The following is a 17238-nucleotide window of genomic DNA, read 5'->3' as shown; positions in this document are numbered from 1 at the left end:
CTAAGAAAAGTAGTCATGGGGTTAATCTGGTAACAAACCTCCCCAGTGGTGTCAGAAGAAGAAGGGGGAGTCATGGGGGGTAATCTGGTAACAAACCTCCCCAGTGGTGTCAGAAGAAGGGGGAGTTATGGTGGGGTAATTTGGTAACAACCCCCCACCCCCCAGTGGTGTCAGAAGAAGAAGAAGAAGGGGGAGTCATAGGGGTAATCTGGTAACAAACCTCTCCAGTGGTGTCAGAAGAAGAAGGGGGAGTCATGGGGGTAATCTGGTAAAAAACCTCCCCAGTGGTGTCAGAAGAATAAGGGGGAGACATGGGGGGTAATCTGGTAACAAACCCCCCAAGTGGTATCAGAAGAAGAAGGGGGAGTCATGGGGTGGGGGGGTTACCTGATGTCTCCAACTTCACTCAGAACCAATTTTCAGACATCATGAGAAATACAAACCAATCTCAAAGCTTCCATCGATGACCCCAACCATGGAGGAGGGGATGTCAAATCTTCTTTCCATCTGAGTGATTGTACTTGTAAGGTAACTTCCTGATAAAGTTTTGGCAAAATATACAAAGCACATGGCAGCCAGGAACATCTGCAGAGAAAGGTGCAAGCAGCACATCATTATACACCTCTACTAGTCATTATATACTGCTACTCTTTATATACCTGTACTAGTCATTATATACTGCTACTACTCTTTATACACCTCTAATAGTCATTATATACTGCTACTACTCGTTATATACCTCTACTAGTCTATTATACACCTCTACTAGTCATTATATACTGCTACTACTCTTTATATACCTCTACTAGTCATTATATACTGCTACTACTCTTTATATACCTCTACTAGTCATTATATACTGCTACTACTCTTTATACACCTCTACTAGTCATTATATACTGCTACTACTCTTTATACACCTCTACTAGTCATTATATACTGCTACTACACTTTATACACCTCTACTAGTCATTATATACTGCTACTACACTTTATATACCTCTACTAGTCATGATTTACCTGTACTTATCATTCTATACAGTTACGTATAATTCTATACCGCTACTAATCATTCTATACCTTTACTAATCATTCTATACCGTTACTAATCATTCTGTACCGTTACTAATCAATCTATACCGCTACTAATCATTCTATACAGTTACTTATAATTCTATACCGTTACTAATCATTCTATACCTTTACTAATCATTCTATACCTGTACTTATCATTATATACCGTTACTATTCATTATATACCGTTACTAATCATTATATACCGTTACTAATCATTATATACCATTACTAATCATTCTATACCTGTACTTATTATATACCGTTACTAATCATTATATACTGTTACTAATCATTCTATACCGTTACTAATCATTGTATACTGCTACTTATCATTCTGTACCATTACTAATTATTATATACCATTACTAATCACTATATACCGTTACTAATCATTATATACCGTTACTAATCATTATATACCGTTACTAATCATTCTATACCGCTACTAATCATTCTATACCGTTACTAATCATTATGTACCGTTACTAATCATTCTGTACCATTACTAATCATTATATACTGTTACTTATCATTATATACCGTTACTAATCATTATGTACCGTTACTAATCATTCTGTACCATTACTAATCATTATATACTGTTACTTATCATTCTGTACCGTTACTAATTATTTTATACCGTTATTAATCATTCTATACCGTTACTAATCATTCTATACCGTTACTAATAATTCTGTACCATTACTAATCATTCTATACCATTACTAATCATTCTATACCATTAATAATCATTCTATACAGTTACTTATAATTCTATACCGTTACTAATCATTCTATACCGTTACTAATCAATCTATACCGCTACTAATCATTCTATACCTTTACTAATCATTATATACCATTACTAATCATTCTATACCGTTACTAATCATTATATACCGTTACTAATCGTTATATACTGTTACTAATCATTATATACATTACTAATCATTCTATACCTGTACTTATCATTATATACCGTTACTAATCATTCTATACCGTTACTAATCATTGTATACCGCTACTTATCATTCTGTACCGTTACTAATCACTATATACCATTACTAATCACTATATACCGTTACTAATCATTATATACCGTTACTAATCATTATATACCGTTACTAATCACTATATACCGTTACTAATTATTCTATACCGTTACTAATCATTCTATACCGCTACTAATCATTCTATACAGTTACTAATCATTCTATACAGTTACTAATCATTATATACCGTTACTAATTATTCTACACCGTTACTAATCATTCTATACCGTTACTAATCATTCTATACCGTTACTAATCATTATATACCATTACTAATCATTCTATACCGTAACTAATCGTTATATACTGTTACTAATCATTATATTCCATTACTAATCATTCTATACCTGTACTTATCATTATATACCATTACTAATCATTCTATACCGTTACTAATCATTGTATACCGCTACTTATCATTCTGTACCGTTACTAATTATTATATACCATTACTAATCACTATATACCGTTACTAATCATTATATACCGTTACTAATCATTATTTACCGTTACTAATCATTCTATACCTTTACTAATCATTCTGTACCGTTACTAATCATTATATACCGTTACTAATCATTCTATACCGTTACTAATCATTATATACCGTTACTAATCATTGTATACCGTTACTAATCATTCTGTACCGTTACTAATCATTATATACCGTTACTAATCATTCTATACTGTTACTAATCATTATATACCGTTACTAATCATTATATACCATTACTAATCATTCTATACCTGTACTTATCATTATATACCGTTACTAATCATTCTATACCGTTACTAATCATTCTATACCGTTACTAATCATTCTATACCGTTACTAATCATTGTATACCGTTACTAATCATTCTGTACCGTTACTAATCATTCTATACCGTTACTAATCATTATATACCGTTACTAATCATTAAATAACGTTAATAATCATTATATACTGTACCATTACTAATCATTTGAGGGAGGAGAAGGCTGTGGCGGGGGGGGGGGGGGGGGTGTTGCTGGGGTGAGAGAGGAGGAGGCTGTGGCGGGGGTGAGGGAGGAGGAGGCTGTGGCAGGGGTGAGGAGGAGGCTGTAGCGGGGGTGAGGGAAGGAGGAGGCTGTGGTGTGGGAGGAGGAGGTTGAGGTGAGGGAGGGAGGAGGAGACTGTGGTTGGGGTGAGGGAGGAGGAGGCTGTGGTGGGGGTGAGGCAGGAGGCGGTGGCGGGGGTGAGGGAGGAGGAGGCTGTGGCGGGGGGTGAGGGAGGAGGAGGCTGTGGTGGGGGTTGAGGGAAGGAGGAGGCTGTGGCGGGGGGTGAGGGAAGGATGAGGCTGTGGCGTGGGTGAGGGAGGAGGAGACTGTTCCGTGGGGGTGGGTGAGGTTGGGGCTCTATTGGCAGAACAGAGGTCCCAACATGAAGGGGGCGGGAGTGACCAAGAATGTGCCTAGGTGTGACCCCTAAATTTGCCCCTGTTGTTAATATAGGGAAAGTTATGAAAGGAAAATATTATATTAATGTGTCTGAATGAGATTGGATGGAGCAAGCGTTAATGTAGAGAGGTGCAGGGAGCGTAATACAATATTACAGATAGTATACAGTATATTATAATTATACATTGTCACCTTATATCCTCCTCTGTATCTCCTGTCCACCTTGTGCCCCGGACACCGATCCCCTGAGGGTGGACTCTTAGGATCTGGACTAGATGGCTCCATTGCCCATTGGCCTCAGTTTCTAAGACGAGAGTAGATTACAGTCATGTAACGCACTGGTACAATGTATAGTTATATCGCAGAAGCCTGGTGCCACCTGGTGCCCAGCATAGCAATGCCCGTCACACGCAACTTATATACCTCTGACCACGGGGAGAGGTATCAAAGTGCCGTCCAATCAGCTGTCATGTTACAGGCTGGGATAGACAAGATGTCAGGAGCTGATTGGTTGGCACTCTCGCTCTCTGGACCGCAGTCACATTGGATGTAAGCGCGGGTTGCGGCATATGGTTGGCAGGTAACATGCAACTTAGGGCCTGATTCACACCTGTGTGCAGCCTAGCGAAAAGGTGAGCACCACCTGCCGCCCCCCCCCTTCCGCTGCACAAATCCCCCCCCTCTAACATGCGAGGGGATGTGCGCGGCCGCAGGGATGACAACTCATGTGATGGTCGCTCACCATCGAATTATTATTCACCCATTCACTAATAAAAGTCACCGATATTTATTATGGCCGCAGATCGACGAAATCGGGGCTGGCCAATGGGCATCCCCCTCCTGCTGCCCCTCCTGGAGCAAACTCTGAATGATGGGGACCAATTCGGAGAAGTCTGAATCAGCCCCTCACAACAAAGTTCCTTGTACTGTTATATGTGCATGGGGGAGGGCAGCCTGGGTTACTATGAGGGATGCGATGCTGCCGATGTATCAATGGGTCCCTGGGCCACCGCCATTGTGAGATGGCTGCATTCCATTGTAGCCTATGGGCTACACACCGCACTGCCGCCAGGGGAGTGGTCACTGGGGTTGGCTGGGGGTCAGCGCTGACTGCACATGCACAGACCACCGGCACCGGAGAGGCATGTCCCAGGAACGTGCTTCTTTTGGGGTCCCTGTGTGAGCTTGTATCTCAGTATCTGCAGCACATGTAGCAGGAGAGCATTGCAGAGCTCGTATCTCAGTATCTGCAGCACATGTAGCAGGAGAGCATTGCAGAGCTCGTATCTCAGTATCTGCATCACACGTAGCAGGAGAGCATTGCAGAGCTCAAATCTCAGTATCTGCAGCACACGTAGCAGGAGAGCATTGCAGAGCTCATATCTCAGTATCTGCAGCACACGTAGCAGGAGAGCATTGCAGAGCTCAAATCTCAGTATCTGCAGCACACGTAGCAGGAGAGCATTGCAGAGCTCGTATCTCAGTATCTGCAGCACATGTAGCAGGAGAGCATTGCAGAGCTCAAATCTCAGTATCTGCATCACACGTAGCAGGAGAGCATTGCAGAGCTCAAATCTCAGTATCTGCAGCACACGTAGCAGGAGAGCATTGCAGAGCTCATATCTCAGTATCTGCAGCACACGTAGCAGGAGAGCATTGCAGAGCTGGTATCTCAGTATCTGCAGCACAAGTAGCAGGAGAGCATTGCAGAGCTCCTATCTCAGTATCTGCAGCAAACGTAGCAGGAGAGCATTGCAGAGCTCGTATCTCAGTATCTGCAGCACACGTAGCAGGAGAGCATTGCAGAGCTCAAATCTCAGTATCTGCAGCACACGTAGCAGGAGAGCATTGCAGAGCTCGTATCTCAGTATCTGTAGCACACGTAGCAGGAGAACATTGCAGAGCTCGTATCTCAGTATCTGCAGCACACGTAGCAGGAGAGCATTGCAGAGCTCGTATCTCAGTATCTGCAGCACACGTAGCAGGAGAGCATTGCAGAGCCCGTATCTCAGTATCTGCAGCACACGTAGCAGGAGAGCATTGCAGAGCTCGTATCTCAGTATCTGCAGCACACGTAGCAGGAGAGCATTGCAGACCTCCTATCTCAGTATCTGCAGCACACGTAGCAGGAGAGCATTGCAGAGCTCCTATCTCAGTATCTGCAGCACACGTAGCAGGAGAGCATTGCAGAGCTCGTATCTCAGTATCTGCAGCACACGTAGCAGGAGAGCATTGCAGACCTCCTATCTCAGTATCTGCAGCACACGTAGCAGGAGAGCATTGCAGAGCTCGTATCTCAGTATCTGCAGCACACGTAGCAGGAGAGCATTGCAGACCTCCTATCTCAGTATCTGCAGCACACGTAGCAGGAGAGCATTGCAGAGCTCGTATCTCAGTATATGCAGCACACGTAGCAGGAGAGCATCGCAGAGCTCGTATCTCAGTATCTGCAGCGCACGTAGCAGGAGAGCATCGCAGAGCTCGTATCTCAGTATCTGCAGCGCACGTAGCAGGAGAGCATCGCAGAGCTCGTATCTCAGTATCTGCAGCACACGTAGCAGGAGAGCATTGCAGAGCTCGTATCTCAGTATCTGCAGCACACGTAGCAGGAGAGCATTGCAGAGCTCGTATCTCAGTACCTGCAGCACACGTAGCAGGAGAGCATTGCAGAGCTCGTATCTCAGTATCTGCAGCACACGTAGCAGGAGAGCATTGCAGAGCTCGTATCTCAGTACCTGCAGCACACGTTGCCCTGGATGAGGCAGCAGAGCATTGCAGAGTTTGGGTCTCAGTACCTGCAGCACACGTTGCCCTGGGTGAGGAAGCAGAGCATTGCAGAGCTTGGGTCTCAGTACCTGCAGCACACGTTGCCCTGGGTGAGGCAGAAGAGCCTTGCAGAGCTTGGGTCTCAGTACTTGCAGCACACATTGCCCTGGATGAGGAAGCAGAGCATTGCAGAGTTTGGGTCTCAGTACCTGCAGCACACGTTGCCCCGGGTGAGGCAGCAGAGCATTGCAGAGCTTGTGTCTTAGTATCTGCAGCACACGTTGCCCCGGGTGAGGCAGTAGAGCATTGCAGAGCTTGTGTCTCAGTATCTGCAGCGCACGTAGCAGGAGAGCATCGCAGAGCTCGTATCTCAGTATCTGCAGCACACGTAGCAGGAGAGCATTGCAGAGCTCGTATCTCAGTATCTGCAGCACACGTAGCAGGAGAGCATTGCAGAGCTCGTATCTCAGTATCTGCAGCACACGTAGCAGGAGAGCATTGCAGAGCTCGTATCTCAGTATCTGCAGCACACGTAGCAGGAGAGCATTGCAGAGCTCGTATCTCAGTATCTGCAGCGCACGTAGCAGGAGAGCATTGCAGATCTCGTATCTCAGTATCTGCAGCACACGTAGCAGGAGAGCATTGCAGAGCTCGTATCTCAGTATCTGCAGCACACGTAGCAGGAGAGCATTGCAGAGCTCCTATCTCAGTATCTGCAGCACACGTAGCAGGAGAGCATTGCAGAGCTCCTATCTCAGTATCTGCAGCACACGTAGCAGGAGAGCATTGCAGACCTCCTATCTCAGTATCTGCAGCACACGTAGCAGGAGAGCATTGCAGACCTCCTATCTCAGTATCTGCAGCACACGTAGCAGGAGAGCATTGCAGACCTCCTATCTCAGTATCTGCAGCACACGTAGCAGGAGAGCATTGCAGACCTCCTATCTCAGTATCTGCAGCACACGTAGCAGGAGAGCATTGCAGAGCTCGTATCTCAGTATCTGCAGCACATGTAGCAGGAGAGCATTGCAGAGCTCGTATCTCAGTATCTGCAGCACACGTAGCAGGAGAGCATTGCAGACCTCCTATCTCAGTATCTGCAGCACACGTAGCAGGAGAGCATTGCAAAGCTCCTGTCTCAGTATCTGCAGCACACGTAGCAGGAGAGCATTGCAGACCTCCTATCTCAGTATCTGCAGCACACGTAGCAGGAGAGCATTGCAGACCTCCTATCTCAGTATCTGCAGCACACGTAGAAGGAGAGCATTGCAGAGCTCGTATCTCAGTATCTGCAGCACACGTAGCAGGAGAGCATTGCAGAGCTTGTATCTCAGTATCTGCAGCACACGTAGCAGGTGAGCATTGCAGAGCTCTTATCTCAGTATCTGCAGCACACGTAGCAGGAGAGCATTGCAGAGCTCGTATCTCAGTATCTGCAGCACACGTAGCAGGAGAGCATTGCAGTGCTCGTATCTCAGTATCTGCAGCACATGTAGCAGGAGAGCATTGCAGAGCTCGTATCTCAGTACCTGCAGCACACGTTGCCCTGGATGAGGCAGCAGAGCATTGCAGAGTTTGGGTCTCAGTACCTGCAGCACACGTTGCCCTGGGTGAGGAAGCAGAGCATTGCAGAGCTTGGGTCTCAGTACCTGCAGCACACGTTGCCCTGGGTGAGGCAGAAGAGCATTGCAGAGCTTGGGTCTCAGTACTTGCAGCACACATTGCCCTGGATGAGGAAGCAGAGTATTGCAGAGCTTGTGTCTCAGTAACTGCAGCATACGTTGCCCCGGGTGAGGCAGCAGAGCATTGCAGAGCTTGTGTCTTAGTATCTGCAGCACACGTTGCCCCGGGTGAGGCAGTAGAGCATTGCAGAGCTTGTGTCTCAGTACTTGCAGCACACATTGCCCTGGATGAGGAAGCAGAGCTTGTGTCTCAGTAACTGCAGCACACTTTGCCCTGGGTGAGGCAGCAGAGCATTGCAGAGCTAGTGTCTCAGTACCTGCAGCACACGTTGCCCCGGGTGAGGCAGTAGAGCATTGCAGAGCTGGGGTCTCAGTACCTGCAGCACACGTTGCCCCGGGTGAGGCAGTAGAGCATTGCAGAGCTAGTGTCTCAGTACCTGCAGCACACGTTGCCCCGGGTGAGGCAGCAGAGCATTGCAGATCTTGGGTCTCAGTATCTGCAGCACACATTGCCCTGGATGAGGCATCAGAGCATTGCAGAGCTTGGGTCTCAGTACCTGCAGCACACGTTGCCCCGGGTGAGGCAGCAGAGCATTGCAGAGCTTGTGTCTCAGTACCTGCTGCACACGTTGCCCTGGGTGAGGCAGTAGAGCATTGCAGAGCTTGTGTCTCAGTACCTGCAGCACACGTTGCTCCGGGTCAGGCAGCAAAGCATTGCAGCACACGTTGGTCCAGGTCAGGCAGCAGAGCATTGCAGTAGGTCTCCTCTCACCTTATATATATATTTGCCCCCAGCTGCTGATTACTGGCCAATACACTGTATTTCCCAATTAGAGAGGACGATAGCTGACAATGCCCCTCTGACGTTATCGCCCTCAGAGCGCGGATTACACAGAAACAGCAGCACAATGCTGCGACGTACCATGATGTAACCGGCCAAGGGTCTAGTTAACTGCTGTTATGGGCCTGATTCGGTAAGCTGCATATACTCCCAGCGTAGGGAACAGGTCACCGTAAGTCGCCGCCCACCAAACGCCAAACATAGAATACGATTGGTTTATATGAAGCTGTACTCACTGTTTTTACTGTTTTTTAAAAATCCCAGGTCCATTGCAGGAGCCATTCAGACATGCGCTAGTCCCGGGACTTATGCGTATGCCTGGACGGGGTGTTATTGATCTGCATTGCTGGAGTAACATCAGTCTACTGTATGTAGCGCTATGTTGAGTATAGTGCACTGTCGCACAAAGCACCTAAATGACAGCTTAGAACCGATTCCGGCACAATGCCGCTGGAATTCGCACTTTCTTCCTCACAATCTTTTTTCTAAATTTAGACATAAGACCCTTGTATTCCGGAGCCCCTGTCACATGGTGAATGGTGAATGAATGGCATCCCGAAGCCTAATTTAGCCATGAAGGGCGGTTTTGTCAGACGAGTGGGGCCCCAGCAGCTGCAGCGCATCTTAGTACCGACTGTCTGTTGTTCCTGTGAATGGGCGGCGGAGGAGCCACAAATACTCCGGCTATTTATACCCCACGCGTCAGTGAGGCCTCAGCGCTGGCAGCATGGGCCTGATTCAGTAACTGCGACAAATGTTAGCCGCATTCCGTGCCCCTGTAATAACCATGGATCTTTGCCCATATTCAGGGATGGTCGCACCGGCCCTATTTACTACTCACGCTACGACATCACGGGTGCTGCGAGCAACATCGCAGCCCGGAACTGCACATGCGCCCATCCATAAGCATCGGATATGTACATCTATATCGAATTAACATACATCCATGAATTGGGCTCCTTAAGCGGAATGGAAGTCCCCTCTTTCTTTGTCACCTCAGGAACTTGGCTCAGCGCCCAGAGATACAGGTCACCTCCAGCCTAGGTGTGGGCTCAGTGCCCAGAGATACAGGTCACCTCCGGCCTAGGTGTGGGCTCAGCGCCCAGAGATACAGGTCACCTCCGGCCTAGGTGTGGGCTCAGCACCCAGAGATACAGGTCACCTCCGGCCTAGGTGTGGGCTCAGCGCCCAGAGATACAGGTCACCTCCGGGCCTAGGTGTGGGCTCAGTGCCCAGAGATACAGGTCACCTCCGGCCTAGATATAGGCTCAGCGCCCAGAGATACAGGTCAACTCCAGCCTAGGTGTGGGCTCAGCGCCCAGAGATACAGGTCAATTCTGGCCTAGATATAGGCTCAGCGCCCAGAGATACAGGTCACCTCCAGCCTAGGTGTGGACTCAGCGCCCAGAGATACAGGTCAACCTCCAGCCTAGGTGTGGGCTCAGCGCCCAGAGATACAGGTCACCCCCGGCCTAGGTGTGGGCTCAGCACCCAGAGACACAGGTCACCTCCGGCCTAGCTATAGGCTCAGCGCCTAGAGATACAGGTCACCTCCGGCCTAGCTATAGGCTCAGCGCCCAGAGATACAGGTCACCTCCGGCCTAGGTGTGGGCTCAGCACCCAGAGATACAGGGCACCTCCGGCCTAGGTGTGGGCTCAGCGCCCAGAGATACAGGTCACCTCCGGCCTAGCTATAGGCTCAGCGCCCAGAGATACAGGTCACCTCCGGCCTAGGTGTGGGCTCAGCACCCAGAGATACAGGTCACCTCCGGCCTAGGTGTGGGCTCAGCGCCCAGAGATACAGGTCACCTCCGGCATAGCTATAGGCTCAGCGCCCAGAGATACAGGTCACCTCCGGCCTAGGTGTGGGCTCAGCACCCAGAGATACAGGTCACCTCCGGCCTAGGTGTGGGCTCAGCGCCCAGAGATACAGGTCACCTCTGGCCTAGGTGTGGACTTAGCACCCAGAGATACAGGTCACCTCCGGCCTAGCTATAGGCTCAGTGCCCAGAGATACAGGTCACCTCCGGCCTAGGTGTGGGCTCAGCACCCAGAGATACAGGTCACCTCCGGTCTAGCTATAGGCTCAGCACCCAGAGATACAGGTCACCTCCGGCCTAGTTATAGGCTCAGCTCCCAGAGATACTGTCACAACTGAAGGGCTGGATGAAGTCGTGTGGTGTGTAGCAACCGGAAACGGACCAGAGGAGGAAGGATTAAATTGTGCAGGTTTAATAATAGAATTCATAAATGGAACAATACACACTTGAATACTTTCTTTAAGTGGCAGTTAGTGGTAATAAGAATTGAGCCAGCACGGCACTTTGAAAGAAGGAAAAGTTCATTTAAACAATGATAGTTCAAGCACTGCGGACGGCAGGCTGGGGTCTTGAGAAATGAAGAAATCCGGAAAGAGAATGTACTTGATGGTAATGAGGGATCCTTGAAGACTGAAAGAAGACGGATGATGACAGAAGAATGGGAAGTTGCTTGGAAGCAGACGGCTTGAAGAGCTTAGGCCAGGAAGCTCAGGGATGCAGGCAGAGACCAGACTGTGGAGAGAACTGGCAGCGATGGGGTTAAGCTGAATCGAGACCAACACAGAGCACTGAAGCAAGGCACCAAGTCAGGAGAGGTGAGTCAGAGAGCCGGAGTCAGCTGGGAGCTGTGAACGCCTCTGGAGACTCTTTGTACTGACACTGAACAGGCCTAGGCAGATCCCCTATATCCCTAGAGGGCGGCTACCATTGGCTGTCAGGTCAGTATGGGCGGAAACCTCAGACAAGGACCAATCTGCTATTTGCCCTTAACCAAGATGGTGGCGCCGGCCTCCCGGCGCCCCTACAGCACATACCGCTACACTTGCCGGCGTCCCACGCTGCCTGCTGCCCACCAGACTGCCGCTGACCTGGAGACCACTACACGCTAGCCGACGGCGGGCGCGAACAGGTGAGTAGTAAGCCCGCCGCGCACCGCCGCGGCTGCGTGTGACAGATACAGGTCACCTCCGGACTAGCTATAGGCTCAGCGCCCAGAGATACAGGTCAGCTCCAGCCTAGCTATAGGCTCCGAGCCCAGAGATACAGGTCACCTCCGGCCTAGCTATAGGCTCTGAGCCCAGAGATACAGGTTACCTCCGGCCTAGCTATAGGCTCCGTGCCCAGGGATATAGGTTACCTCGGGCCTAGCTATAGGCTCAGCGCCCAGAGATACAGGTCACCTTTGGCCTAGCTATAGGCTCTGCGCCCAGATATACAGGTCACCTTAGGTGTTGTGGGACGATTGTTATGTATTGGGTGAATGCTGTTATACGGCGGCGTTGGACAAGGGTCCCCCAAGCTCCACGGCTGCATAGATAGATGCTGGCGCTTCTTTGGTCTTACCCTTAGGTGGAAATTTGCTAATGCTTAAAATGAAAAGAGATGATGTCACCCATAGCAACAATCAGATTTTTTATCATTTTTTAGGATGAAATAGAGAATTAATACACAGAATCTTATTGGTTGCTATGGATAGTTATGGTGGCAGTTATTGAGAGAGTTATGGTATGGATACAGTTATGGATAGTTATGGTGGTTGTTATGGAGGCAGTTATGGTATGGAGGTAGTTATGGTGGTTGTTATGGAGGTAGTTCTGGAGATTGCTATGTAGATTGTTATGGTGGCAGCTGTCGAGGCAGTTATGGAGATAGTTGTGGTGGCAATTATGGAGATAGTTATGGAGATAGTTATGGTGGAAGCTATGGAGGCAGTTATGGTATGGAGGTAGTTATGGTGGTTGTTATGGAGGTTGCTATGTAGATTGTTATGGTGGCAGCTGTCGAGGCAGTTATGGAGATAGTTATGGTGGCAATTATGGAGATAGTTATTTACAAGAGAGAGATATAAAACCTCGCTGTATCTAAACACATGCAACAGGTGTAACAATAAAATTGTAGGAATTTATATACATAATTAAAAAATATTTTTTGTATTAAAACTTATTATATATGTTAATATTGTAAGGTATTGTGGTACCATATATAAGTACACAGAAATAGTCACCCAAAGGTCCAGATGGAATGGTGCCTAATGTCCAAACGTAGTATGCTTTCCTTTGTAGTTCCCAATATTTAGAAGCCGGAGGATATTTAAAGGAGAGGCTGCGCTCTCCAGCCATAGGAACGCCTGGAAGGAAAAGTCCTGTTTGTTAGGAGCTGGCTTGTTTGTATCCTTGTGTCAAAACGGCTGATGGGACAAATGGAGAGCTGGTCCGGTCATAGCAAAGGCAACACAATTGTAATCCAAATGGTGGGTGTCTGTGTCTGGATGGCTGACGCGTTGCGCCTTACAGCTTTTTCAAAGTGATCACCTTGAAAAAGCTGTAGAGCAAAACGCGTCGGAACCCTTGAGCACACAGTAAGCATAATGCAGGATTAGTGCAGCATTTTGGATAATAACTTTCATGGGTTGTGTACTCCACCCTGTTAAGGTGCGGCAGCCATTTTAGGCGCTCTGCGTAGGATTACCCTGGGTGGAATAGATTATCCCTAAAAGAAATTACCCAAAATGGGTGATTTCAGTGTATACTCAGGTCCATGTATTTTTCATCCCATCCACAAGTGCACCAGATGAGGCAGCCATGGTGGGCACACTATGAAGTTAACACTGTAGGAGGCGAGCTATACAATGACCCAATGCATATACTTGTGTAATAGTATGATAAACCCTGCACAGAAACATCCACGTGACCCGACCTATGCAGTGCTTGGTGCACTGCATAGGTCAGAGCTGGCAGGGTGTGCAATCTGCGGAGGTACACATTACAGGAATAGCACATGGTGAGGTAGATGTATTCTACATGGGGGGGGGGGGAGAGCAGACATGAACACACATTTACAGGAGACTGACACCTTTACAAGGGACTGATGGGGGAAGTGTTGCTAAATAGGCTGGCCCTGATGCTTCCCCTCACAGCTCCATGCTCCCCATGAGGGGTAGGGCTGGGGGTAGTCCTGGTGTTCTCAGCCATAGGGGTGGTGGGCCTGGTCCAGGTTTTCTCATGGCAAAGATGAGTTGAGGCCACATGATGTTCCTGAGTTTTGTGGTAATAATGCCGTCCTTCAGAAGTAATGTTGGTGTGTGAACGCCGGTATAATGCTGCTATTATTTAAAATCTGACCCTTTATAACTAGACCCTTCATATACTATACCCCTAACGACTGACGCACCAAGCTATACTGAATATATCAGACTAAAGAGACATATGTGCATCCTGATTTAACTGCCCCTCCCAATACACCTCCCCCACCAGCAAAAGGTGCTAATCAGACCTAGTAGATGTAAGATCAGTGACACTATCCCACTATTTCTAAGTTCTTGACATAGCACAGTTATGGAGATAGTTATGGTGGCAGTTATGGAGATAGTTATGGAGGAAATGACAGTGGCAGTTATGGAGATAGTTATGGAGATAGTTACAGTATGGTGGCAATTATGAAGATAGTTTTGGAGGTAGTTTTGGAGATAGTTATGGTGGCAGTTATGGAGGAAATGATGGTGGCATTTATGGAGATAGTTATGGTGACAATTATGGAGATAGTTTTGGAGTTAGTTATGGTGGCAGTTATGGAGGAAATGATGGTGGCATTTATGGAGATAGTTATGGTGACAATTATGGAGATAGTTTTGGAGTTAGTTATGGTGGCAGTTATGGAGGAAATGATGGTGGCAGTTATGGAGATAGTTATGGTGGCGATTATGAAGATAGTTTTGGAGATAGTTATAGTGGCAGTTATGAAGATAGTTTTGGAGGTAGTTTTGGTGATAGTTATGGTGGCAATTATGAAGATAGTTTTGGAGATAGTTATGGTGGCAGTTATGGAGGAAATGATGGTGGCAGTTATGGAGGAAATGATGGTGGCAGTTATGGAGATATTTATATTGACAGTTATGGAGATAGTTATGATGGCAGTTATGAAGATAGTTTTGGAGATAGTTATGGTGGCAATTATGAAGATAGTTTTGGAGATAGTTATGGAGATAGTTATGCTGGCAGTTATGAAGATAGTTTTGGAGATAGTTATGGAGATAGTTATGCTGGCAGTTATGAAGATAGTTTTGGAGATAGTTATGGAGATAGTTATGCTGGCAGTTATGAAGATAGTTTTGGAGATAGTTATGGAGATAGTTATGCTGGCAGTTATGAAGATAGTTTTGGAGATAGTTATGGAGATAGTTATGGTGGCAGTTACGGAAGTAGTTATAGAACTAATTACAGATGTAGCTATAGAGGCCACTTTGAAAGTGTGTTTACTACATAGTTGGAACCTCCCATGAATGTTTATCTGACTATAAGATAGTTGGATGTGGAGTCTGTTTTAAGGCTGCTTTCTATAGACCTCCATTTTCATCTGCTAGGACACAAGTTTTCAAAGTGGGTCCTCAGGACCCCACACAGTGCATGTTTTGCAGGTTTCGTCACAGAATCAAGTGAAATAATTAGATCCACTTACCATAGTCAGGACAAGTTACATCCATATGTCAAGCAAGTCAGTGTAGGAGACAAAAATCGGGCTCATGGATAATTAATAACAGCTATTTACAGACCTATCAGGCAATGCAGAGTCTTGTGTGTTTCCCGCTGGGAGATGGTCTGCAGATCAGTAGTTATTGATTTCAGCCAGCTCAGAGCTTGGTCCACCTTTCCCAAGTGGATTTCATTGATGTGAAGCTGTGGCGCCATGAAACGCTCATGTTGTCTGAACACAAAAATAACCAAAGTAGCAAAGCAATGGGATGACCGATAACACGTCAGGCCTGTATCGGTCATCGCTGAGATGGAACCTGGAACACAGAGTTGCGTTGTGGAGTCCATATCGCCAGAAGGACGAGAACCGTGCATAGTCCAACCCAACCTCAGCAACCTAACGAGGACAAATAAACGAGCCGCTGGGTAACATAGAATCTCATGTCTTTATTTAGGTCTGAACACTGGCATAACTCTGCTGACATAACAATGCAATAAGGAATTTCCCCACTCTCAGAATATTCCCAATGTTTCCTCTGCTTACAAAATAAAACAACATAAAACCCTCAGACAACAATTCCCTGCTTAAATCGTGGTGAATGATAATACATAAAGAAGACTGGACGTGTGCAAGGTGCCACTTAGGGGCCCCGCGTGTCATAGGGCCACACCAGGCCCCTAGGTGCCAATACTGAGGTTCTGTTATTACTTACATGGTATTTATATACAGCCGCCTGATAATGCCAAGCAATGTTCTCCTACAAGTACAAAATAACCTGAGTTTAGGCGTCTACAGAAAACACTGTGCAACGTGGCTGCGGGGACTGCGCTCAGTGACCGCGCACTTACAGTAATATTGCTCTCGGAATATATGGGAGACGCTGTACATTTGTGTCTTTCCTCTGCGTCCTCTCATTGGAGTCGATATTTTCTACACAAACGTCTCAGAAACCAAGTGACAGTGTTTGCTTTTATCTGTTATTCTTGTATGGAAGTCAGGATTGCGCACGGTCATAACATACAGTCTATAAAACCCACAGAGCTAACGATCAGTTCATGGACGCAGGCCTTGCAACGCACTTTAATAGACCCAGGAGATTGTGTGCAAAAGTGCCAATGGGGAAGCAATTAGTGCAAGTGTGCGGCAGGACTGCTGCAAAGTGCGGCTCGCCCGGCAGTAAATCATCCAATGCTCAGAGTAACCTACAAAGCCAGCAATCGGGAGAATATTCTTCTAGATCAGTGGCTCTCAACCTCGGTCCTCAGGACCCCGGCAGTGCATGTTTTCCAGGTCTCCACATAGAATCACAGGTGACATAATTAGCTCCACCTGTGTGTCAGTGAGTAATGAGTGCACCTTTGCACCTGCCGGGTGACCAGGAAAACGTGGCCTGTGTGGGGTCCTGAGGACCGAGGTTGAGAAAAACTATTCTAGAGTACAATGAATGGTGGAACTTCCACCTTTATCGTAAGGGTGGGATTCAGCTGATAATAATGAGGTGAATGGAGGCATCTGCGGCATTGTGACCCCAGCGATGCTGTCCACTGTTTCACAATGGCAAAACCAACATGGTTCCATTTATCCCTAAGTGGTGAGAATAAGTCCAGCGACAATGGTGATCTAAACGGCGGTGGCAGCCTTATATCCTATCGGGATCCGGGTGCCGCCATGACACAATGATATAACGGACATAATGAGCAGAAGAACCCAAGAAATAACTTCATATAATACAGTGAAATGGAGCCAAGGAGAAAGTTATCCCATGTACCCAGAACATAGTTCCTCTTGGAACCTGTAACTCTTGTCGATGGTTGGAGCATCGATAAGAGAGGAGGCACACTATGTTCAGGCAGACGTGACATCTCTTCTCTTATCGATGGTTGGAAGCATTG

At 47.0% G+C, this 17238-nt stretch overlaps 1 protein-coding gene across 5 annotated transcripts in view; it reads right to left on the bottom strand.

Moving 5' to 3' along the window:
• The window catches only part of LOC146073550 (solute carrier organic anion transporter family member 1C1-like), an 86067-nt gene extending 77221 nt beyond the window's left edge, over positions 1-8846 (bottom strand). For 4 of the 5 annotated variants that reach the window (XM_083180742.1, XM_083180745.1, XM_083180744.1 and 1 more), the window contains exons 1-3: positions 8674-8846; positions 3741-3852; positions 444-585 (exon numbers count right to left, since the gene is read on the bottom strand). In XM_083180742.1, the coding sequence (XP_083036868.1) occupies positions 444-585; positions 3741-3833 (235 nt within the window). In that variant the 5' untranslated portion in view covers positions 3834-3852; positions 8674-8846. Of the gene's footprint in view, positions 1-443; positions 586-3740; positions 4059-8673 lie in introns of those variants that run through there. The other variant, XM_083180743.1, reaches the window with a different exon arrangement.
• Positions 8847-17238: the final 8392 nt, after the last annotated feature.

This window comes from Crinia signifera, chromosome 4 (assembly GCF_055691185.1).
Source record: "Crinia signifera chromosome 4, ASM5569118v1, whole genome shotgun sequence".
Taxonomy (NCBI): Eukaryota; Metazoa; Chordata; class Amphibia; order Anura; family Myobatrachidae; genus Crinia; species Crinia signifera.
This window is presented reverse-complemented; position numbering and strand designations above follow the sequence as displayed.